At 40.7% G+C, this 25,399-nt stretch overlaps 1 protein-coding gene across 10 annotated transcripts in view; it reads right to left on the bottom strand.

Annotated features, from left to right (window-relative positions):
* ABCC5 (ATP binding cassette subfamily C member 5) overlaps positions 1-25,399 on the bottom strand; it is a 75,244-nt gene that overhangs the window by 36,421 nt on the left and 13,424 nt on the right. For 3 of the 10 annotated variants that reach the window (XM_063337578.1, XM_063337567.1, XM_063337568.1), the window contains exons 3-23: positions 23,940-24,100; positions 23,540-23,695; positions 22,645-22,792; positions 17,711-17,944; positions 17,439-17,612; positions 15,968-16,115; positions 15,314-15,462; positions 14,283-14,390; positions 12,181-12,531; positions 10,612-10,683; positions 10,359-10,483; positions 9,668-9,740; positions 8,930-9,133; positions 8,127-8,270; positions 6,224-6,326; positions 5,330-5,514; positions 4,100-4,246; positions 3,608-3,737; positions 2,908-3,061; positions 2,633-2,761; positions 1,091-1,277 (exon numbers count right to left, since the gene is read on the bottom strand). In XM_063337578.1, the coding sequence (XP_063193648.1) occupies positions 1,091-1,277; positions 2,633-2,761; positions 2,908-3,061; positions 3,608-3,737; positions 4,100-4,246; positions 5,330-5,514; positions 6,224-6,326; positions 8,127-8,270; positions 8,930-9,133; positions 9,668-9,740; positions 10,359-10,483; positions 10,612-10,683; positions 12,181-12,531; positions 14,283-14,390; positions 15,314-15,462; positions 15,968-16,115; positions 17,439-17,612; positions 17,711-17,944; positions 22,645-22,792; positions 23,540-23,695; positions 23,940-24,100 (3,282 nt within the window). Of the gene's footprint in view, positions 1-1,090; positions 1,278-1,894; positions 2,028-2,632; positions 2,762-2,907; positions 3,062-3,607; positions 3,738-4,099; positions 4,247-5,329; positions 5,515-6,223; positions 6,327-8,126; positions 8,271-8,929; positions 9,134-9,667; positions 9,741-10,358; positions 10,484-10,611; positions 10,684-12,180; positions 12,532-14,282; positions 14,391-15,313; positions 15,463-15,967; positions 16,116-17,438; positions 17,613-17,710; positions 22,532-22,644; positions 22,793-23,539; positions 23,696-23,939; positions 24,101-25,399 lie in introns of those variants that run through there. The other 7 variants (XM_063337570.1, XM_063337571.1, XM_063337572.1 and 4 more) reach the window with 6 other exon arrangements.

Raw genomic sequence — 25,399 nt, 5'->3', positions numbered from 1 at the left:
GAGCACAAGTCTTGTGAGGAGCGGCTAAGGGAGCTGGGAGTGTTCAGCCTGGAGAAAAGGGGTCTGAGGGGAGACCTTCTCGCTCTCTGCAGCTCCCTGAAAGGAGGGGGCAGCCGGGGGGAGTCGGGCTCTGCTCCCAAGGAACAGGCAATGGGACAAGAGGAAACGGCCTCAAGTTGCACCAGGGGAGGTTTAGGATGGATATTAGGAAAAATTTCTTCACCAAAAAGGTCTTCAAACATTGGAAAAGGCTGACCAGGGAAGTGGTGGAGTCACCATCCCTGGAGGTGTTTCAAAGACGTGTCTATGCAGTGCTCAGGGACATGGTTTGGTGGTGAACTTGGCAGTGTTAGGTTAATGGTTGGACTCAATCTTAAAGGTCCTTTCCAACCTAAACGATTCTCTGATACTTGATGCAAGTACTCTTGCCATTGGAGAGTGGCTACACAGCTTAGGCGCACAAGGCAAGTTAATTTTAGTTACTAGTTAATTTTAAAATAACTGTAATTTATTAATCACTTCGAAAGCCAAAAGTTTAGAAAGGCTTCCCACAAACAACAGCTTTAAACATTAGCCGTCTAAGTTTTGTAATTTCACCTTACTACCACCAGGAGGTAGAAGAGGCCAAACAACAGCTCTAGTAGCAAGTATTCTGAGCTGAAGTCTTTCCTAACCCCCACAGCTGCAACACTGCATGCTGTCCGCTGCAAAAACATACTGCAGGCAACACGTTAAGACATCAGTTTGGTAGATGTCTGATGTACCATCAGTCCAATTTCTTCAAACATCCAGGAAAATTGCAATATGCAGCATACGAAGAGCCTCACAGAGTTTCTATTTCATCATTTAAAAAAAGGCAGCTCCACAACACAAATAGCCTTAAGCACCTAGCTCCTCATAATTTGTAATTTGGCTGCTAGCAAAAGGTCCTGACTCTGAATTGCTTTCCCTCCATTACCAAAAGGGGTAAACAGTATCTTTTTCCATCCTAGTGCATTAAGGAAGGTTTTCAGCGGTGTGTTACTTTTACTTACTAGCAATAACTACATTAAATGAGAAATTAAATATTACAGTACGTGGACATACTCACCTGCACAGCATATGAGATAGCCAGTCCCGCATAGGCAGGAGGAATCTGGCCATGCATTAAGACAATCATAAGGCCAGTGGTTGTGATAAGAGCAATGCTGATAACGTCCAGCCGTACAGCCAGCCAGCGCATTGCACAGCTGAACAGGTAAAACGGTGCCTGATTGTCATCTAGCAGCTCCTGATACCTGAAACAAATACAGGAAAAGTTAGTAGACCTCCATGAGCCTGATCTACAAATAGCAGAGCTACCTTAAACCCCTGTTCCAGCATCAGAATTCAGGGTGGGAAGACTAGTACGTCACTGACATAAAGACTCAAACTAGGCCACGAAAGCAGGGTTTACAAGCTTTCCCGAATAATGTCAGATATCTACTTAGCTCAAACTCTTGGAAGTCAAGTTACCAAGATTCTGTGTACATCAGTGAATTATATTGGGGTGAATAAAAATTCAGGGACATGACACACACCTTCACTACAACTTCACCTATGCAAAGGACCTCCCAGAGGATGCTTGATGGCTACAAATTACTCAACAGGTAACAGCAGCCATGCTTCGGAATATGCACAAAATATGTGCTATTTTATACACAAGTGTAAAAGTAAAGTTACATTACGTTTTGACAGGACTGGTGACACTAATTAAAGCACATCAATAACCATTTGATTTACAATCCTGACACTGCGAGGCTGGGAAAGTGTATTTAAGGGGAGACACTTGAGAGATTTGCAAAGCCAGTACCTAGATTTTCAGATCATGCAATTCAGTTTTACACCAACCACTGTTGCACAGTGTGCGCAGTACCTTTGTGCTCTAGCACCAGCAGTGCTAAGGGACTGCTATTTTCACCTCTGCAAATTTTCATCTAAGCTGGCGTAGCAGTGTCTTTCCAGAGCTTCTGTGGCAATTTTGCCTGTGCTCTCACGCTGTTGGTCTCATGACCTTGCACCTGCAAAACCCTGATATTGTTATGGCAGGTTCTCATGGGAAGCAACTACCACTCACATGAGAAATGTTTCACTCTTCCTCCCTAACATTTGTTTTGCAGATTTTACTTTACGCTAGAGAATGACAAGTATCGTGCACATCATGGCTAACAATCAAATACTTGATAAATGCTATCCAACCATACATGTGCAGAGACTAACAGCCCATCAATATGCACACCGAGGTTTTGCTAATGCCATTACAAGGAGAAACGACCAATAGAAAGTATGAGCAGGACCTGATGAAAAGCATACACTACTAGAGCAAAAGTATGGCCAAAAAGTTTCCCTCACCATCATCATTGCCGCCTGCTGCACTGCAGAGAACTCCAGAGGAGGGCATTCACCTGGGACTCCCTCACTGTCCTTCTCCATTGGCTACTGAGTTTTCCCTTTCCCTTCTCTTTCTCCCTCATATTTTCCCCGAAAGGTAACTTTCACTCTTAGAGCTAATGTACGCCATCAGCTGTAGACCCCATTAATACATCTTTCTGAATGTAAACCTATTGCACCCTGCCTTATGCTCCACCACTCTCAGATGGATATCCAGACTGACCTGTGCAGAAATTCCTGTCCTTTGTGGTAAGCATGGATTGTGGAGAGACCCTGTATGCTAGATGTAATATGAGACAGGAATGGAGACTGTGTGATGTTGTCCAGACGCTTGAGCTCTCGAATAAAGACTCTGGAAGGAAAGAATTACTTTTAAGTGACATGCACGACCACCATAAGCCAACCACTACATTGATGCATATATTCTTGAAGAACCCTATGGCCTTAATAACAGGTCAAAGTATCTCTACTTTTAGCCAAAGCAGATGATGCACTTACCTAGATACAACATGCAGAACTGTGAATAGGACAATGAGAGGCCCAACTGCCACCAGGAACCAGGGAAAAACCCCAGAAATCACCCCCACACAGAAGAACACAAGGATGACATTCTGGATGAACATTTCTGCTTGAAATGGCAAACGAACATCAACTGGAAAAGACGGAGGGAAAAGAGGAAAATCTTGAGTACAGAAAGCTAAAACCACCTATATAGAGCAATTTAGTCCAGCTGTACATCATCATTGAGAAGGACAGTGATTTCCCATGGCTTATTCAAATTAAAAATGTACATTTTCATTAGGGGTGCTTTTGTCTTCTGAGATGCCAGTAGTCTTTCCAAATATTCCTGTTTGCAGAAATAGCACTGATGCAACTCTGACCTAATTACCAGCTGCACTTAAACTTTGCCCTGATACTCTAGGTTCCCCCTGCATTGACTAAGAGTCCATATGCAGCCTGTAGGTACAAAAGCACCTCCGTATTTTCTTCTTTATAAGTGAATGGACAGACTTAAGATATCAGCTGCTTTCTAGGATCGTAACACAGGTACGTCCCAATTCCTGCTTTGTCTATTACAAGTACACATTTAGCAATGGATATAGAGTACAATCACCCCAACAGCAAGAAGCTGTAGAGTATTAAGGAGTTAACTGGAAGATGTGAATGTGGGATCTGCAGCGCATACAGTGAGAGATACCTTCGTCCATGTCTTTGGAAAACCTGTTGAGAATCCGCCCAGTGGGTGTAGTGTCAAAGAACTTCATGGGGCTGCGCAGAATCCTTCGAAAGAGCTCATCATGGAGCCTTGAGGATGCTCTGAGAGTTCCCTGATAATGCAGAAAACATTGCAGCATTATGAAAGGATGTTTGCCTTCCTGTCACTGATCCTCCCCTAGGCATCAAAATATTCTGCTCATTTTCTCTCTCCAACCATAAGGGTTTTTTTTTTTTTTCTTGCACTCTGTGCTTCCAACCAGTGGAAGAAAGCTATTAATTCGGAAAGAAGTTGAACAGAAAACATGGTGCAGCCCCAAGAGATGACTTACGGAAACCTCACAATCCATGATCTGACTTCCTCTGGTTTAAAGTCTCTCTTGGGAGGTGACCAAAAGAACCACGGTGACAGCAATATGCAGAGGGGGAGGCAGGGGGTGGGGGAGGTAAGAAAAAAAACAGCGTTGGCACATACCTTTACAAAGACAACACCACGAACAGCTTTCAGGATCAACATAACTGCCATAGACAGTGCATAGATGCCAGCATAGTAATGCATGTGAGGGTTATCTTTCATACTGTTGCTTATGACAGTAGCATTTCCCAAAGTCACAGTGGTGTTCTGCAGAAAATTCAAGGTTTCAGTGAATAGTTAGTTAAGACAAGGATTAAGCATGTACACATTACACGTGATAGAATTTAACTGTCCTCTGTCTCCTCCCACCATATTTGATATTTCTTCTTTAAATAAAGTACTACAATGATCTTTGAATACTTCGGAAAGTTTTCCCTAGCAGAGATACTGGACGTGCAGATGTGTAGCCCGTGGCCTTTTTCCTACAATATCTCTGAAAAAAATACAACAATACCTACTTCATTTGATTCCTAATCTCTCATTTCATGCTTATCCTTTCTTGTGTTCTTCTGAACAATGCCAGATACCACCACTCCTATTACACAGCAATATTCACCTTGTATAGGTTGTACGTTGTCTTCTTATCAAACATAGTTATTTTCTGCCAGTATGCAGTAATTTCTTTACTGTCACTCTTGTACATTCTCGTTCTCTTTTTAATTATTTTTATTTGTTTTTTTTAAGTATGTTTAAGGACCACATTGCTTATTTTAATATTGTTGGCCATCTGCACTTCATTATTTCCTCTCTGAAGTTAGTAGTTTGCTCACCCCGCCCAAAAAAACCCTGAATCTTGCAGTTATATTTGAATCTTTAAATGCAACAAGACTTGCAATCAAAGCCCCTAGAGTGCAAAAAGTCCCAAACCATCCCAGATCATCGCAGTCTTCAAAGCAGCTCCCAAAAGTCGTTTGGCTTAAAGCCATATACTTTGACAAGATTATCCCGTTCAATATAAGATCACATTGAAACAAAAACGAGCACGAAAATTAGTAATTCCTCCTGCAGCTTGTTGGCCCCCTTCACGTTTTCACTTCCTTTTCTTAGACTAACCAAGACAAGGAACAAGAGGGCAGTATAAAACCACATGAACTATTCTATCTTTCTTATTAGTGGAGCGCTCTTATTCTTGGAGATGAACTCTCTAGGGAGATCACCTCCTGGGGAACCTTACAACTTGCTTAAATTAGGAAGCACCTACTTGGTCTCACAGGACTGCTTGGCGTTATTCTAGGAGAGCAATCCCCCTGCCCGTTAGACACAAGACAGTAGAAAAGCTATTTATCTTACTCCACTGCCTTGCTTGATCCAGAAACTCAGCCACCAGTTGCTAAAAGCTGTACTGCCCACATTCAGCACAAACAGTGCCATGATGACAAGGAAGGCAAAGGGGCCTCCAGCTGCCTGAATGTAGATACCATAAACAGACCAGGGGACAGAGCCTTTGCCTTTCTCTTCCACCTGGACCAACTGGCCTGTGAAACAAAAGAGGAGGGAGTGAGGAAAAGAAAGCTGTTCTGTGAAACTTCTGTAAGTTTGTGAACATACGTGAAACTACAGTCATTTTCAAACTGTACAAAGCACTTTCAGAAACAGAGACATTACTTAATATGTAGAACTCAATGGTTCAAACGCTTTTCGAAAAGTCACATTTCCTCTGCAGAATCATTCACATCATGGTATGTCTGAAAAAGCGTAGTCAGCACAGACTTAAATACTAGGCTGGTGTCAGCCTCACTATTGCTTTTTAAACCCTACTGAAGTTCAAAGTTAATATTAAACAGAGAACACCACAAAACAGAGGTCAGATCTTCCAATTCTTCGTATGTAAATGCTATGCCCTGCCTAGGACTGTGCGAGTACCGAAGTATACACATCGCCCTCTTAGGACAGGACGGAGAGGTGGTGTGGGAGACAGGGTACTACACGAGCTCCTTTGTGCCGATGGCATCTGACCAGCGGCAGCATGATTGAACTTAAAAACATTGTGCAGACACCCACATTTAATGAATTAATCAATGTCCTTTGCACACTGCCTGTGTCCTATCGACCATGCTGAGTGACCAGGACTCGAGACAGCTTTCAAAACCTGAGAGGTACATTCACAATAGACTTCGAAAGGATATGTTTTGAGCTTATTGGTGTATAAAATAATTACAGCCAGAAAACTGATTACATAGTTACCCTCTTCCTTCTTTACAACTTTCTCCTTCTTCACAGACCCTGTTTTAGTACTTTTATCCTGGGGTCTTTTCAGTGAACTGTTTGTGTTCTTCTTTATATTAATCTGCAGGAAAACAATGACACTAAACATACCAGAGTAATTTGCTTTGACATTTTCATATCTGAACACAAATTTTTTTTATAAGCTGCCTGCTAAGGACAAAGACTTTCAATAGCTTAGCATTCATACCAAGGAGGATATTAACTTCGCTATTATTACGGACAACTGCCAACTCCGGTGGATTCAGTTCTCCTCCTTTATTAATCTGAACCGCTACCAATCTGTACTGGTAGTGCGCAAGGTTGATTTCCAGAATCAGTGACACTGCGAGCGTACGTGGTTGAGGAATGACGCACCTACTGCTGAGAAAAAGATACAACCCCCCTGTGCCTTGTAAAAATAACTCACGATTTTATTAAGAGGCTTTTTTTCCCCCCCAAACACCCTAGTACTTCACTTAGGAAAGCTCTCATGAAATGTCTCTAAGGACGAAGTCTGGTTAACTTGGTCTTCCAGAAAACAAATGTCCAAACACTAAACCGCACACACAATTCCTGTTCTAAACCCAGCCATCTTCCCACAAGTGGAAATCGATACCTGTTCAGACACAGCCTACATTAACTGAAACCCCCTACCCACCATCTTCAGGGTCATTTTCCCACACTTTATGTGAGGAGAGACATCTCATACATGTCAAACCACAGAGAATCTAACTTTACCATCCATTTCTTCTTATCCCACAGGGAATGCAAATTAATTCTGCCTCCATGCGCTAGTGTTTACAGAGAGACAGTGAAGGTCAGCCAAGCATGCAGACTGGAGAATCTCATGATAACTGCCGTTACATTAATCTTAAAATGGCAGAAATGTGACCCTCGTGCCTTAAAAAGGATATGCAGAGTAATGCATTATATTCTTTTGCTTCTTTCACTAACAACTCACTTGAGAAAATTTCACCAAGCACCTTCTATATCTGCGTATTTATCACACAGTGCTACCTTTTCAGAAACTTTCTTTTTGTGTCTGCAACTTGTGAATAAGCGTCCTCTTGTCTCTTAAAAAATAAACTGCTGCTATGCTTTTAATCTCTTCTTACTAAGAGAAAACGCACACAAAACTTAAAGAAGTAGATCATCATCAAATAAAAAGCAGTAAAGTTGCTCAACTCCAAAGAATAATTTCAGGAAGCCAACAGGAGAAAGGTGGGAAACACTAAATTGCTGAAAATTTAAATTCATGTCCCACTGAATGGTTCCTGTTATTTTCTAGATTTACATTTTTTCCACTGACTAAAATACTAGCTCACAAATCCACATTTGCATTTACAGCGATTGTTTCATAACAGAAACAGTGTCAAGCAACATTTATTTTTTCTTCCTCAACGCCCACCAAAACAAAGCATTTTCAGTTACATTTCCAAAAGGCACATCTAACTTTCAACAAGTTATGTCACTTTTGCTGTGCGTCAGTCAAACCCTACATGAAAAAGTAACAAACCAGTAACAATTTTTTTAAACAAAGTTTGGTCCAGGTCTGTGCTAATTTGGAGGTAAATGAAGAAGCGAGGTGGACAATAAAGGAGTCAATAGGCTGCCTGCTCTGAGCATCACCAGAGGAGACGATACATTACTCTCATGTTCAACTCATGAGCTCATTGGCAGCGCCCTCTCTACTATGCACCCCCTAAATATGAACTGTGACTGCAAATAAAAAGCGCTTACGAAGCATCAATTATTCTACATGAAATCTACCGGTCAGATCAACATATGAACATCTGGAGCCATTTTCCAGTCTTCCAACTACGTCATCTGGTTCATCAGAAAAGTCAACATTCAGAGCACTTTAAAATAAACAAACAAGTACCTCAATATGTGGTGTTTCTCCCAGCTGTAGGTTATTAAAAATAGTTGCATAGTCCCCATTTAAATTCATCAGTTCCTCATGACTTCCCCGCTCAGTAATGCAGCCTTCTTTCATGAAGATCACTTCATCACAGTCCACAAGATACTGGAGAAAATGGCAGTGAGAACAAGTCTCTGTCATTATGTACAATAATCAAACACACTCCTACACAAACCTTTTCAGTAATATATAGACATTTGCACACAACACACCTCTTCCCATGTAACAGGCATCTGATTTTTAAAGGTCCTGCATCAACTAGAGCACCATGATTACTCTCCTTCTACGCAAATACAAAGTTTTTCCTTTCCATCAAAACCAATCTGTTATGGAAGACACAATTCAGGATACTTCAACACCGCAAATATTTATATACTAATTCCTATACACAGAAGGTGGCAAAAAAAAATATCTCAGAATACATTAATTCTGATTTACTGACACGTAATTTAAGTGTTTTCTGATGTGATGAACTAGCTTTATAGCAAGTTAGTAAAAGTGGTTTTGAACAAGGTATTTATTTCTCTGGTAAATTTTCTTTAGACAAGTGTCACCAGTCCCGATCAGACACCAAGCAGCACTGGTATCAAATAAACAGACTCAGTGCATATTTGCAAACCTAGTTTGTAAACGTAAACCATGCATCCTATAGGCAGACAGGTTGTGCTGTAACACGTCAGGGCATAGAAATTTCCAGTATGAAGGCAACTGACTAAACAGCATTTCAAGAAAGTCCAAAAAAGAAAGTATGAGAGACGTAGTACCTGAAGCTGATGAGTGATGAAAAGGACAGTTTTTGACTTCAGGTGCTTCCTTATTGCACTGTTAAAAATGTGATTTCCAACATGAGCGTCTAAGGCACTAAGGGGATCATCAAGGATGTAAATGCTCCTGTCACTGTACAGGGCTCGAGCCAGACTGATTCTTTGACGCTGTCCTCCGCTCAGGTTAGCCCCTCGTTCACCAATCTGTACAGACACACACCCATTATTTCATTTCTACAGCATCATGCAACACAGATATTCAGAGCTCAAGAGGTAACCAGAATGAAGTAGAGCATAACGATTTTATTTTTTACATATATATATACACACACACAATATTATATATTGTTTTAATACATATATATATTCTATAGTTTAGGTGTCCACTTCTTTGTGAAATGTGTTACACGTTCAAACTCAAGCTTAATACTCTTGAAGTGTGGCAGTGGTCTTTTGCTTATTTTTTTTGCATGAACATAGCCGTGCTTTTTCCTTAGCTATTAAGGCAGCTAAATTTACAAGACAACGAAAAACTCCCAAACTGTCAACATCTGAGACAAAAACATGTCACAACTCTCATCAGTGCAGCAGCCTGCATTGATAAGCACAAGAAGCAGCGCTCAGCAGTTTGGCTTACACGCATACCAGACTGATGTCTCCCTCACTCCAGTCCAGTCTGCCAAACCAACTATGCTTTTCCTCATCTACCGAGTAGTTTACTATAAGCAAAAGTTATACCTCTGTCAGGTCCCCGTTTGGAAGGATGGCTAGGTCAGGCCTTAGACAGCAACCGTTCAACACTGTATTGTATCTAAAGAACAATTAGATAAGTAGTAAGAACTTTTTTCCCCAAGTATCTAGATACTACAGCATTACCTCACTTTCTACATTAACAGCAGACATTTCAGAGGCCTAAAACAAATTATCTGCCTTGGATTCCCAGGAGGAAACTGAGGGTAAGAATTAATCACCTACTTCTGAAGTACTGTGAAGGTAAGGAGGCAATTTCTTCACGGGGATAGGTAACACAGGCCGCAGGGGAGGTCCCCCCTGGGGGAGGGACATGGAAGGCGCCAGTCCGTTGCAAACAGCAGTTGTTATGTTTAAAGAGGGCAAGGGCAGGATGGCAAGAGCAAACGCCACTTCAGCGCTGCTCCACAGGAGCTGCCAAAAGCAGAGGTCAGACAGCGCTCCAGCGCGAGGGACAGCCCTCACCGTGAGCGATCAGTGGCAGAGGCACCACGGCCATCAGCCATGGTGACCACATGCAAGAGAGGCAGGCTGGTCGGCGAGACTTAACGGAGTCTTAAAGGCAGACTCTAAAAGGATACGTAGGCTTTAGCTGCAGCATACTCTGCATTAAATTTTCCCACACTTGGGCCAAGAATTACCAAGCTTTCATGAAAATCAGCAAACAGTTCTGACAAACCTTTCCTCATCATATTCCTTGCCAAAAAGAATGTTGTCCCGAAGTGTAGCATTGAGAATCCAGGCCTGCTGGGCCACATATGCAAATGTTCCATTTACTGCAATGCTACCCTCCAACAGGGTCATCTGGAATTAAAGATAAAGTGTGAAATTATGCTATTCCATGTTTAGAACGGACTTTCTTCTACAGAGTCCAAATAAGTGAAATAGGAGGTAGGAAAGAGAAGAGAAATAGTCAAAACAGAATTCCTCACCTGTCCTAAAATTGCTGAGATAAGAGAAGTTTTTCCGCTCCCCACACTGCCACAAATTCCAACAAGTTTTCCCTAGACAGAAAAAAAAAAATTATGGTGCTCATTTTTTTTTATATTTTCCATTCCCTTTCAGAATTTGGACTGCCTTTAGTACCTCAGAGGCGACAGAGAGACATTAATGACAGCTGAAGAGAGACATAACAGACACAAAAAAACAACACAGTCAATATTTTAACTCCGAAATAATAGAGAGTGGATACTATCCCACAGTGGACTAAAACCGAATCAACTTCACAGGTAAAAAATGAATGTATTTTAAGATGAGCTTCCCTTTGACTGGGCCTGATACAGGTCCAGATGATGCTGCTCTCAGCCAGAAGCACTAAGGCCTGCCTGAAAACAGAACGCACCAAGATGCTTTTGAGAGTGATAAGAAGAGATATAAAGAGGGAAAAAACGAAAGAAAAAGACAATTTGGGTATGTGCATCGAGTAAATCTCGCAGCCTATGAGATGTAGTTTGCTAAGGAACACATACAAAGATAAAACAGAATCCAGTCACTTCGAAGCATTTCTCTGCAATAAAATGGGTGGGTTGATATCCCCATTAAACAATGGATTCATCAAAACTATTTTTGTTCCTTTTGTGAAAAAAGGTAAAGGGGACAAAAAGGGTACATAGCCACTTGGGCATCATGTTGCTGGCCTTCTCTCATTTACAAACTTCTGATAGCAAACTGTCCTTTACATTTGCACCTAACTGTGTACTCTTTTTTCAAGGCTATTTCTTAAACTATATGCAACCTTCTCAGAAGTTTAAAATACAGGGGTTTTATAGTTGAAAACAGTTTAAACTATCGCTTTACTTATATGACTCCAGGAGACAATTTAACCATAAATATCTTGATAAATGCATGAATTCCATTACTACAACATCCAAGTGCCAGACTGCAAAACTTCTGTATTTGTAGAAGATGTCACGTATCAAGTTCGATGCTTTTTCTTTGACATTTTACATGCTTTTAACCCATCTTGGAATGAGGACTCCAACTGCTTCTAAATTCTTAAAAATCTCAGTGTCTTTCCACTGTACCAAAATTGCCAGGGAAGAAAATTGTACATTCTTCAATGAAACGCACTGTGATGCTCCATTAGAACACCTAATCACCTAAAACGTTCACCCAGAATATAGCTGTAACCCTGCAAAATTATCAAACGTCTGCAGGAATACATCATCCACCAATACCCCACTGATACCACTGTTGCCCTGCTGATTCTTTAGGCTCAATGGCTCATATACTGTACTGAGAGCTACAACGTTGGATGTGAAAGCTATGCAGCCTCCAGTTGTTTCCTCGGCTGTTCGCAAAGCTCTAGTTTGCTAAAATGGCACAGCTGTTTACATCAAGATCAGACACTGCATCCTGGATACTGCAGTTGCCATGGATATTACAGGAGTGCACAGAAGCGATATGCTCCATTTCATGCAGAAATACACAGCGCTCTATTCCAAGAGACATCTAAAAATGAGGCCTTTTGAAAGCTCAGATTTCCTCCTTTCTTCTCTTACCTTTTCTATCTCAAAGTCAATGTTGTAGAGAGTCCTCTGAAGCCGAAGGTTAACCAGATGTATGATTTTGTTCTCCTCTTCAGGGCTAGGATGGTCATCATTGTCCACTAGAAGATGGCCCTTCTGCTCTGCCAGCACAGCTTGCTGTCCCTCATTCTGTAGCTTCATTTTCTCTTTCTTGCCCTTGGTGACTTTCTTGTCTTTTTTCACTTTGGGGGTCAGCTTTGGTGAGCTCTGGACGCTGGCGTGGGAGAAGTCCCAAGCCAAGGTAGCATTTTTCACCTCTATCGCGGTGTGAGGATTGGCTGGTTTTTTCTTTATCATATGAACCTCTTCCATTAGAAATAAACTCTGATAGGAGTTGTGAGAGAGGTGTAAAGATGAGACACCTGATCAAGACTGGGAGACAAGCCTATGGCACACTCACGCAGCAAAACACATCAGGCTATATAGTAGGAGGAAGCTGAAGAGCAAAAGGTAGCTCATTAGTGTAAACTAACTCCAGGCGTGCTAAGTGGCCGGGGCATTCCTGGATGTGGTGGAAGCACTTAGATACACCAAGACTTTTACAGAACTGCAATACTTTGGATGCGATATGAGAGGGGCTTATTCTTTCAACACCGTTTGCAAATGCAGCTGTGTAATTTCCAGATTTAAAACACAGAAGTAGAACACGTGGGTTGGAAAGGAGACATCACTATGAAGGAAAGTGACTGACTTGTCCTGAACACCAACTCATTACGGAAGGAGATGGAATGACTTTTAACTTCAGCCTTTACCCTTCAGCTTTTCTGCTGGGAAATTTATAGCTGACCTATCTTGGGCTGCTTGACTATAAGAAGTAAGCCATTAAGTCCATCGTATCTTGTTTTCCACCACATCCATCAGTACTTACAGTCAACACAGATTAGGAAGAAATTTTTCACACAGTTTAATTACAAGATAAAATGTTTTCCACGTACATAAATTATGTTTTGAACTAAGAAGGCTTATGTGATTAAAGGCTTCCCAATTCTCATCCTTATTTACGCTTGCCCGAATCGTACATTCATAAGAAGGCTCATACTAATTTACAGAGACAAAAAGTTAGTTACATTTTTACTGTGATGTTAGAGTATCCTTGTGTTACACTCCCTGCACAGATTACACTGTTTACAGTCAAACTGGGAGATATTACAATTTCCCTTTCCTCTCTCCTCCTCTTCCCCCAACAAAACTCCCTTCAGTGCATTTGGATTTAAGAAAGCCTGATTTACAGTGACTCCAAAGATGAAACAGAAACGCTCAAAAGCAACGGTATCCCAAAACCATTCTGCAGATCCCATTCTTCTCACACCCAGATTTGTTTCTTGAATGCACTATACAGAATCCATACATCTGTCAATATTTGTGGAATCCTATTTGGAAATTTCTACAACGTACTATTGTCTTCGAGACAGCAGACAAAATAAAGGCCTGTCCTCTGAGTTCATACTGAAGTACACAGAGTGTATTCACTTCACAGGGACTGAAGGATAGGATTGTTTGTTATAAGGCTTTTAATGTCTTGCTATAGATTCTGTTTCATCAGATCACGACTGCATTTAATTCGTATAGTGAAGTTTCAGTCACTTAATCTGGTCTGGAAATAAAACACCTCAGTTTTTCATGACTACAAAGAAAACTAGTGGTTTGTGCAAAGTTGCCTAGATTATACATGACATTTCCAAAAAGATTGTCATTAGCAAAACATGAAATTTCACTGCAGACATGTTGCACTGCCTTTTCATGCAGACAGTCTTAAAAGGGAGTTTAAGAATTATAATAGTGTGAGCCATCTAGTCCTGTGTTCTGTGTCTTAGAGTGGCCAACATCAAAATCCTAAAATCATTAAATAAGAATATTTTGCCTCCCACACTGGTGTTATCCTTAACTTCTAATATTCCTTCATTAGACTTGTATTTCTTTCGCAGAATCCAATAACCTGGAGTGCTAAGTATAAAGAAAAAGAACTCCTCAGTCATTAAAACAACATTACCTTCCGAGGGTTCCCTCAGCGTCTATTATACACATGCAACACTCCACACTTACAGTTAAAACTGCAAGGCCAAATGACTGCTTACCTTAAATCTGTCAACAGAAACAGATGCCTCAGATAGAGACTTCACTGAGAAAGGTGTTACTTTTAGAGCAAAGGTCATTGAATTAAAGACAGTGACCACTGTGAATGCCTAAAAATGAGACAAGAAAGAGAATCGCGTGTGGATGCAACATACTAACAGCTCCAACCTTCTAAAAGCTGAATTGTCACAGCAGCAATTCAAAGCCACAGAAGAGGCCCAGAGTCCAAGAATAACCATTTAAATATTCAACGTCATCTCGAACGGCAGAAAACAGTACATCTACCGAACTCTTTCTCCAGTGCTTTGTAACAAACCAAGGCAGACATCTGCCTTGGGAAACGGGTTCAAGTTACGTCAGGGGAGGTTTAGATTAGATATTAGGAGACATTTTTTCACTGAAAGGGTTATTAAACATTGGAATAGGCTGCCCAGGGAGGTGGTGGATTCACCATCTCTGGAGGTGTTTAAAAAAAGGGTAGATGGGGCACTGAGGGACATGGTTTAGAAGTGGCTCTTGTCAGGGTAGGCTAAAGGTTGGACTCGATGATCTTAAAGGTCCCTTCCAACCTCAACAATTCTATGATTCTATGATTCTATCTTCAGTGTTTGTAGGTCTACCGAAAGCAGCAGCTAGCAAAGGCTGCGTTAGCCTATTACTTGTGAACACTCATGTTCAAATCGTGGTTTAAGACAGATTTGTGCTGTTTGCATCCAAGCGCATTGTAAAACAAAACCATCCAGTAATCCCAATGTCCCACCTGAACAGCAAACAGGAGCTCTGGTTTACATTCACCTCAAAATCTGTTCTGGGGAAGGTCGGGACTGAAGCAGCACGGAGAGCTTTTTGTGCAAAATATAAGACCCCAACTGCTGCTGTCACACCCATAGGATGTTCACTTCTGTGAGCAAGACTACAGCCTGGCCACACAGGCACAGCCACAAAGCAACAAATACGCTGAAGAGAAATGGCTTAGCAGATAAACTACTGTGGCAATATTGTAAAGAATATTTCCAACACTGCAGTGAGGTACCTGAGCTGCTGTAAGATCGTAGCCAAGGATCATATGGACAGAAAAGGTCACCACGCTGGCAATGACCACAACTATGGGAGCTACACCCACAGTGATGCTCTGGAAGTAGCCCGCACGCTCCAAGATCTTACGTTCTTCCTCTCGGATTTCTAGAAATATAAATAGGGGCACCACATTTGAAGTATGATTCAGGGGGTACACACACAACAGACAGTAGCATAACACTGTAAACACGAAGTAAGAGAGGCCAGACTCTACGCTTTAGCATTTGTCACATGATATATCTTCTTATAAACACTACAGTTACAGAGAAGCAAGCTATAATCGCCTGTAAATCTCCATAAGAATAGAGGTCTTTTTACTTTAAAAATGGAGGAGCTAGCAGAGTTATTAAATGACAATAAATGGAACCAAATTTAAAAATTTAAAATTAGTGCCAAGCCACAAACATCGTTATGCCGAAGGTGAAACTTTAGAAGCAGGTTTGTTTGCCCAGCCCATCACGGGTAACAAACAGGCAGCCTGAAGGATGGAAGTGCTATTACACTGCACGCACATCAACACCTACGGCACTAAGCCAGGAGGATGCAGCAGGGCTACTAAGCAATGGGGCATCTGCACAAAAGGAAACATTTACCGATTATGTGAACTCACTTTGAACATTCTGCGAAAATGGTTTGACCCAGGCATACATTTTAATGAACTTAATGTAATTAAGAACTTCATTCATCTTTTGCACACGCTCATCTGTTGTTGATACACACTTTCTTCTGAAATAAGCTGTGAGGCGTGATACGAACATCTGAAACAAAAGGCAACACCATGCAACAGTAATTGCAACTCAGAGAGAGCAAGTACATTCAACTCCGATTACCAGAGAAAGCCAACTTTGAATGTGAAAAAGTGATTCAGGAATGGGGCAAGGCAACTTGTTCTAACATAAAAGTCAGGTTGGAAACACTATTCGCAACCTCCCAGCCCATCCGCACCAAGCACTAGACTCACCATAGCAAGTTTCAACAAAATAAAAAAATATTTTTTGGGGGGTGGGGGCGGGGGGAGGGGGGGAAGGTATGCACTTTTACCAACATTGAATAGTACCAGATTTGTTCAAGTTTCTGAAGCACAAAGCCTACAAACACGCTAACCTAAAGATGCACCAAGATGACCCTCACGGCAAATGAACAGCAGGACCCATTTTAGCCAACCTTTTAACCTGGTCCCATATGCAAAAGAACAGAGTTGGACCAGCCAGATCATTTTCTGCCATATGCCAGTGCTATGAAGGTGGTAAAACAGTTTTAACAGTTTTACTAAACCAATCTAAAAATAAACAGTTGTTCGCATGTTTCTAAGTATCTGCTACTCTTACATTCATATCCCATTCCTGGTCTGAAATTCAAACTCAACACACTACTTTCGGAAGTTTTCAGCTCTTTGCCCTTTTTCATACTCCTGTAATCTCTTTTGGAGACCCCATCAATAAGGGAGGACTGCTGAAAAGAACTGGAAAAGGTGATCAAACTCCACTCCTCATTGCTCTCTTTAAAACATAATTAACATTACTTTAATCCTACTGTTGGCCAGATAAATTGGACTAAAGTGGACCTCACAGTATTCAGCCTCCATGCTTTTTAAAATTCGTATTATGAATACAGTGACAAATCGTCAGCAGCCTTACAGGGCATTTTGGCTCAAAGTAGCCTATTTCACAGCTCAGCAGAAGTAGAGGCAGCAGTAACTCCCCTCTCCCAGATGCGATGCTTTTCGACCTCTTCTGCTGAAATCAAGAGTGGTACGCTCAGGCAACACTGAGCTGCGCTGGAGCCTTGTGTCTTTCCAACCTCCACCACACACACCTAAGCATTCTGCAGTTTAATTAAGCTATGCATATTTATCTCAGTCAAATTTATCAGCTTTCCTACTTCCATTTTCTAATTTTCTTTATCATTTTGAACTTCCTGTTTCCAAATTTTTGCTTCATACACCATCTTTAGAAACACCTTCAATAACATGCAGTGCCATAAATCGGCTACACCTAGCATGTTTCAATACCTTCTATTCAGAAGTATACATATGCCTGACCTAATAAAGATGAAGCAAGTCTCAACTCTTTCCAACTCACCATTGCTGGGTAGAAAAGGATGAAGACAGCTGAGCCCAAGAAGCCCGTTGGACCCAGAATAATCACATTATAAACCATTCCTAAGATGGCCACAATAGGGCCCCCAGCCAACAAACTGCCAACTGCTGCAGCTTCAAACATCCTTTGACCATCGTTGGAACATACATTTATGAGCTGAAAAATACACATAACGGATTATTCAGATTTAAGGCACAGCTCATTCCCAAAGGAATATACTGTATAACCATTTTCCGAACAATGCTGCTGCTTACCTCTCCAAGAGACTTCTCCTTAATGTTCTTCAGCTTAAGAATTTTCTTAAACGCCATTGTCAAGATAGCTCCACGCAGTCTAACCCCCGTGCGATAATTCAAAGCCCAGGTCAGTGCAAGGGACCAAGATCGCACTATTTCCGTCATAAAGATGCCAAAAACTAAAAACAAGCTGTACTGCAGGTTGGACTCACTCTGTTGGGTATACTCCAAGAGATGTTTCACAACGAATGCCTACAGGAAGAAATGCAAGCTTGCATGAGCACCCCATCATCCCAGAGGACCATGCAACAACTTTATGTTAAGTTAGAAATAAGTAGGCTACTTTGCTTTTAAAAGAGCCGTTTGAAATAGAAAGCATCTTCTTTCTAGAAGTAAAAGGTGTCAATACAAGGAGTACTGTAACACAAAGCCCTGCTGAGAGCCAAGCACTGAGTCAAATTTAGTAAGTAAAGAGAGTTTAATTTGGAACCATATTCCTCGCAGCACGCTTCTAATCCTCCGTGTCTTCTAACTTAACATAAATCTGTCAGTTAGCTGAAAGCAATGCATTATCATATAGAAGAGTTTTAAAATATAGTCACTACTTATACATCTGCGCACATTAAGAAACATTCCTTTACGTGACATTAAGACCTTTTTTACTTTATCTTTGGCTTGCTTCAAACGTGCTTATTTGATAAAAAGGAACAATGTACCTACAGTTGTAGAGGGGAAGAGTGAGAAGGACATTTGCAAAACATTCCTGGAAATAAACATCAGCAGTTTAATAGTAAAGAAAAAAACAAGCAGAAAGCACAAGGTACGCAATACCACAAATCATTGGGGACAGGGGAGAAAAAAAAAAAAAAGACAAAAAATTAACCATTCGATCCCTCCCCATGCCCTCTCCCCCCAAAAACATAAACACTTTACCTCAGGAATCACATTTCAAACATCACCTGCAGAAAGAGGACAGCCCCCAGAACCACCAATTCCCTCCTCCAGCTCTTTGTGGTCCAACGGCACAACATATCATACAATCACCAGCAATCTTAAATACTATTGACTGAGAAACAATAGGCTTTTATTTGAAATAAAGTGCCATCTTAAACGGTAACATCTCAAAAACACTGTACAACAGGTAGAGCATTGTATAAACATACAATCTGCACATACAGGATAATTATAAAGGGCTAATATCTAACAGTCAGTCTTAGCCTCTAACATAAACTAGATTTGAAACTACACACAAAATTATAAAGATACAAAAACAGAGCAGTATTTTTTCATGAAGTCCAAGAGAAGTCAAACTTGCAGGTGCCAACAGAGGAGGCTTCTGAGGCTGCACAAATTCTGAAATCTGGTTTAAAAAGTATCTTACAGTAAGGCTTCAAAGACAGCAAAAGATTTCCTAGAGAGCTTTTCAACAAATGATGCTTTAAGATACTGGTGCTTTTGATATGCTAGTACAGAGCAGAGAAATACCTTTGCCCACAATAAAAAGCAACAAAAAAACAAAAACCCTGAGGCCAAAGGAAATATTTGAGAAGCCTTCCACATCACAGTCCGTTGAAGTCCTCTTGGCTAAAACAGGTTTTGCAAATAAGAGTTCTGTGTAGCTTGAAGAGAGAGTTAAAAACCAAAACCCCACTCCTTCAGCAAAGGTATTGATAGCTATAGCCCAGTACCGAATAACAGGAAAAAAAGGAGATCAAATTAATCTGTTCTGAGGAAAATAATTCTGCATGTCAGAACCAAGGAAACATGCTGTAAATAATTTTGCTCTTTCTTTTTCACAGGTGTGAATTAAAGCCAGATGTCCATCAGGTTCTAGAGTGGCTACTGAGAAAATTTACATACCGATCCCTGAACAAATGTGAGGAGCTCACATTCACTATTGCGTTCCAACTTTCTCCTTACTTGGATTTAGTTTTACATCGACTGTTTGGACCACAACTGCATACAGTTGGTTTGCAGTTACTAAGAAGATTACTGACTTCTTTTTCCAGTATTCAATCCAACATATGCAACCGAGTCACTGAGCAATTGGGGTGAAAATCCCCCTTTTTCCTCACGAGCTGTAACTCAGCATGGTCGCAGACTGCAAGCATTTTCTCGCTCACCATAGCATTGCTGAAAGTCTCCAAGAGAGGATGTATAAAGATAGCAGATGTTTCCTGGGGTCTCATTCCTCCCAAAACTTTTTAGTGCAATTTTTCAGCACTATTTTATAGATTCAGCATCTCCCGTGATGAAATAAGAGACCAGCTTACATTATATCCCCCTCTTTTTTTTTTGGTTGGGTTTGTTTTTTTTTTCCAGAAGAAAGAAAAGAGGAAACAGCAGATTAAAGGAATTTTGAAAAGGGAGGGGGAAAAAGTCACACAGAATTAACATTTACATCTGAACACATACTATTTGAATTCAAACTAGTTTAATGACAAGGATCCAGCATAAAGTTATTTACAAAACAAGAAAGGTACAGTACAAAAACTAAAACTCAAGCTACTGGGGAAAAAGGAACTCCTGTGACTATTACCGTAGCAGTTGGTACTAGCTGCTTGGCTGTCTTAAGCATTCCCATTGAATAAACATTACCTTACCTTTGCTCTTGGCGTTGGCTCTGCCCAGCAGGACTGTCTCATTCTGACGCAGAAAACAGCCATCCTGAAAATTCTAAAGAACAGCTTCTGTCACTGGTCCCACTGCAGTGCCGGCGTCCCTGCCGCAGCCAGCGTGCGACGGCACAGGGCAGGCTGCAGCTGGAGCCAACTGGGAAACCGGGAAACTTACCTCCGACAGCTTACCACTCCCCCCTCCAGTGCCTGAGCAACTATCGAGCTGTACTCCACTAAGATAGCAAGTTTCCCCATCTCCCAAACAGGAAGAATAGCTCTGAACAGTTGCAAACAGGTACATTGTTCAGACCTGGAGTTAAACTGATTATCTTTCATAATCAAAAAAATTCTTTGCTCCTCAACCTGAACTTGAAAGTTTTGGTAGCTGATCAAATGGCAGCAAATATTCACTGGAGATAAATAGTATCTCACCCACACCAGTACATTTTGATGGTTATTACAAGGCAGTCTGACACACACAGCTGTCTCAGCAGGTTATGGGTTTTGATACTGTGCCAGATGCAGAATTTATCAAAATAAAATAAAAAAAGAGAAGACCCTTGAAGGATCTATCTGATATTAAAAACAAACAAAAAAAAAAACAACCCACACAGGAAGTCTGCAACAATGCCTTTCTAGTTATAACCATCACAATGATCAGTAGCAAAGCCATAGCTGTTGTCTGGCATTTCAAGGTCATAGACATTAAATTAAAATTTTTGAATTTAATATAGTGTTTAACTCCATTTTTATAATTTTCACCAATACATGAGGTCAAGTCAAGTGCTTTTCCTGATCTCCTTTTTCACCTTCAGGTGATCGAAAGGGGGTAGCAATACAAGAAAGCACTGATACTTCTGAGGAGACAGCATAGGCATATCTATGAGGCATGCCATTTTTACAGGGAGGAGGGATGGTAAAGACTTATTTTTCATGCCAAATGATGGAACCAAAAGGGAATTGTTCCTTATTCAGATAAATGAATAAGGTTGCCTGTAAATGGGCAAATGTCTATAGATAATTTTAAATTACCCAAATCGAGCATCAATTGCAGTGGTAGCCCCCAGCCTCGTCAAGTTGGATTGTTTTTCTCCTTCCCCTCCCACTCTCTCTCATTCAGCAGTTCAGCTGAGATAAATCGAGAAAATTACGGTACAGAAATTAGGGGCAACCCTGCTGCAAGTTCTTTGCTAAAGATAAAAGCAGCTACTAAAGCCCTGTAGTGAAACAATGACAGAAGCTCTTCTTGGGGAAAGCTAGCGCTGTTAAAACCTTAATCATGATTTACTGTTAATTACCAAAGTACATTTGTGTATTTTATAACACAAGCTGCTGTAAATTATTACCAAGAAAATAATATCACAGAAACACTTATTGTTATTCATATTACATGAAACAAGACAAACTTTAAAGAGGCTTAAAAAGCAGAACATCATTTTGATAAGACATTTAAAAGCAGGAAAACATTTTAAAAAGACATTTCACCTAACAGTGCACCCCAGTGTACTTACCCAAGAAATGAACCTTCAGCTTACCAGCACACTGAAACGTGTACTACTAGCAGTAATACTGCTCCTACTCCTCAAGGGAAATGTGTAGAGAATAAATTTAGTCAAAATTTCAACTGTAAATCTGCACAGCACGTGCAACAAACAGGTGACAAAAAATGGTGCGAATGTCAAGTCCCGTATGTTGTTATCTTCATTACGACCCATAGCAACAAACAGCAGCAGTTCCTACAGGCAGTATCATACTCTAACGCTTCTACATGAAACCTGTCTGACCATTCTCTGTAGGATCAGTAACGACTACACCTACAGACATCTTGAGACCTGCTCACGTTCGTTTTTAAGTAGTGCTCTAATAAAATTGTTTCATTCCACTTCTTGAAGACTGTGCTATTAATGCAAATAATCTAAGATTAGTGTTTTATTAGACTGAATTTTATTCCAAGATAAATTTACAGAATTGCAAAAAGAAAAAGAAAACAATTAAAAGACCTGCACGTAAAAATTTTATGCAAAAGGACCGCATACCAGATAAGGAAGAACTTTAAACTACAATCAAAACCAAAGGCAAAAACCAAGTGTGCATTTCCTCCAAGGTATCTAAACTCCCCCTCCCTTCACCAAGAACTTGGCCTTGGTATTCAGCAATTGATCCACCACCTGTAGGAAACCTATCTTGGATTACCTTATCACTCTGGAATGTTGCCCCAAAATTTCTAGCTAGTCAAAACATTTCAGTGATTCTGCAATGAAACCTTAATATTTTACAGTGGGCTATGAGATGGAGCCCTCTGGGGTTGTTAAAAAAAGGATGGATATTACTTACTGGTCCACTAAAACCCGCGAGCTGCGTGATCATCAAACACACTATGGAAATGATGAGCCTGGTGCGGCAGAAAATCCACACAACCCTCCGGAGAGAAGCATCATCAGGCCCGCTTTCTTTCACTTCTTCCTGCCACAATCTCTCCAGCCTAATAAAAACAGAAGCCTCCTCTTATAAATTTTTCACCATGAGAGAAGGTACAATCTCATAGGTACCCCTTTGTGAAAATTCCAACCATTTCCTAGAGCAAAGCAACAAAAATTACTAGATGTCAAGATAAATAAACAGACAGTACATTCAAGGAGGTAAAGAGAAGTATCTGCATCTTGAAATATCTATGCTGTGTAACTTCGATAGAAGAGAGGGGTGAAAAACAAAACTACTTTTGCTTTGCCTGGAGTCTCTTTGGCAATCTTACACTGACTTGTCCCAGTCCTTCCTCCCTGACAGAAGACTTGAGGAGTCAAAACCTGAAAAATTCTCATTAGCCATAAAAGGTTAGCCTGATTGCAAGATCTGACCCATATTCAAATCACCTTGCTACCTAGACTAGCAGTATTGCTTTTCATTATTTTAGCACAAAATTTTTTTCTGTGTAGTCTTGAGAAATTATTGTGTTTTATTAAAAATAAAGACATGCAAAAAGAGAAAAACAATTGCAAAACACTCCTGGAGACAGAATCCTCTAAGCTGGCTGAAATTGGCAAGAGTTACAGAAACAGTGCAGCAGGAGGAACTCATCTAAGAAGGATGAAACAAAATTAATTCCACTATTCTGAGAAAGGCAGAACAAAATATCAGAGCTGCTTTTCTAGGGCAATACTGTATCATTACCTATGAACTAATGTATAAAAAAGAGCAAACCAGAAAATAATAAGGAACAAGACGTCTCTACCTTCTGCAATTGACATCTGAAGACTCATGCCTTGATAAAGACCATACATCATCCATAAACAATTCCCCTTTCTTGTACGCTCTGTGGGCCAAAGGAGTGAGCCAGGAGAAGGTCATGCAGGAAAAAAGCCCAGCATTATCAACAGGGTGCTGGTGTCTAAAAGAAAAAAAAATCACAAACAAATGAAAGAGGAAACAGAATTGTAAATTCCTGTGAAAGACAGACAAAGCCTCCTCTCATTGAAAGTACTCAGAGCACCAAATGGCCCAGGCCAGTCACACTTGCTAAACAAATTCTAATGTTTTCAGCATCGGTCAGCAGACCTACAGCTGCAGTCCTGCTTTGTGACTGGTTTGAAAAGCAAATGTTGTATCAGTTTTTTTGTAGCCTGAAAACTTACTTGGAAGTAGTCCGTATGGGTTTCAGCACGTTCAGGCCATGGTGGTATTTGCCCTTGTGATGCTCTTCGTCCAGCATTCTCAGCTGCGAGTGCACGGAGGTGTCCAGCGGCAACCCCTCTGCCCGCGCTGCCGCTTCCAAGGCATCCTGGCATTCAATCTGCTTTTACAAGACAGACAGCAGAGTCAGACTTCAAAACTCTGTTTAAAGTCCAAGACTCCAGCAACTCTGAACCTCTTTCTTCTGTAAATTATTGCGCAACACCAATCACTATCATTTAAATATCTTAGAGGACAGCTTCAGCCCGGCAGCAAAGGCACAGAAGGTACACATTCTCGATCCGCATGAGGTCACTGCATTTGTAAAACATAAATTAACACACGTATTGTGCCTGTGCATGCAAATCATAAACGGATATACCAGACTAATCTTGCATCCTGCCACAGGAAATACAATAAAGGAAAATTACAAAATCAAGTACCTATGACATCAGTTCAGGAAATCAACGACTGGCTTACACAGCAAAATCACGACATACATTCTTGATGAATTTACACCCTCTTACTATAATTCAGATATTCTTATCCACAGAAAATTCAAATTATTTTCAGAATACTACTAAACGCTCTTCTTCAGAAATACCTTGGATTAGATCAAAACTAATATCCATTAAGCAGAATTGTACTTTCTTTTATCATCTTTCCTGCTTTTTCCCTAAAGGGGCAAAAGATGACAATTTTCTCTGCTCCCACCACACTTCTCAATGGCTCAGCATATTAACAACCACTGAAAAGGCAAGCCTTATCTCAGGAGAGTTTTCCCACAGCCTCAGTGATAGGCAGACCCAAATGCTAATCTAGGAGGAGAAAGGAAACAGCAATGACATGGAGTAGTCAAAATGTTGCAGAGTTCAAACCAACCTTTTGATCGGAAGCTAAATGGGGCAAATCTATCTGCGGAGATTAGCTTGGTACCTACACTTGCAAAGGGCTTGCTACTGGTTCTGTAACGTAACGGACCATTTATTGCAGTGCCATATTGCCTGTTTGTATTCTAGGGTTTTTTTTAAATGAAGCTACTTTGTAGAAATAACTCAGTTCTGAAGTAAAAATCCTCTTGGCCATCTCACAATCAGAGATACTCCGTTTACCCTTATTAGTTGCCTTACCAGAGCAACGTTATTCCACTTTGAAAACAGCAACTGGAAGCGCCTTGCAGTCTCCTCAAAACATAGTAGCAGCAAAGCACTAAACGTATACCAATAGCAAGCACTGGGTTCCTAACTTCACATCATGTAACTTTTGTCAGAAATGCCACCATTTATTGGAGATTTAGTCTGTACTACATTAACGTATAAGCATATAGCACATTAAGACACCTAGCTTCCACCACTTCTTGTCCACGTTGAGGACAAGAACAGGAAACTGATACTAGCATAAATCTGCCCTTTATTTATTCAAC

The sequence above is a fragment of the Chroicocephalus ridibundus genome, chromosome 6 (genome assembly GCF_963924245.1).
Source record: "Chroicocephalus ridibundus chromosome 6, bChrRid1.1, whole genome shotgun sequence".
Taxonomy (NCBI): domain Eukaryota; kingdom Metazoa; phylum Chordata; class Aves; order Charadriiformes; family Laridae; genus Chroicocephalus; species Chroicocephalus ridibundus.
This window is presented reverse-complemented; position numbering and strand designations above follow the sequence as displayed.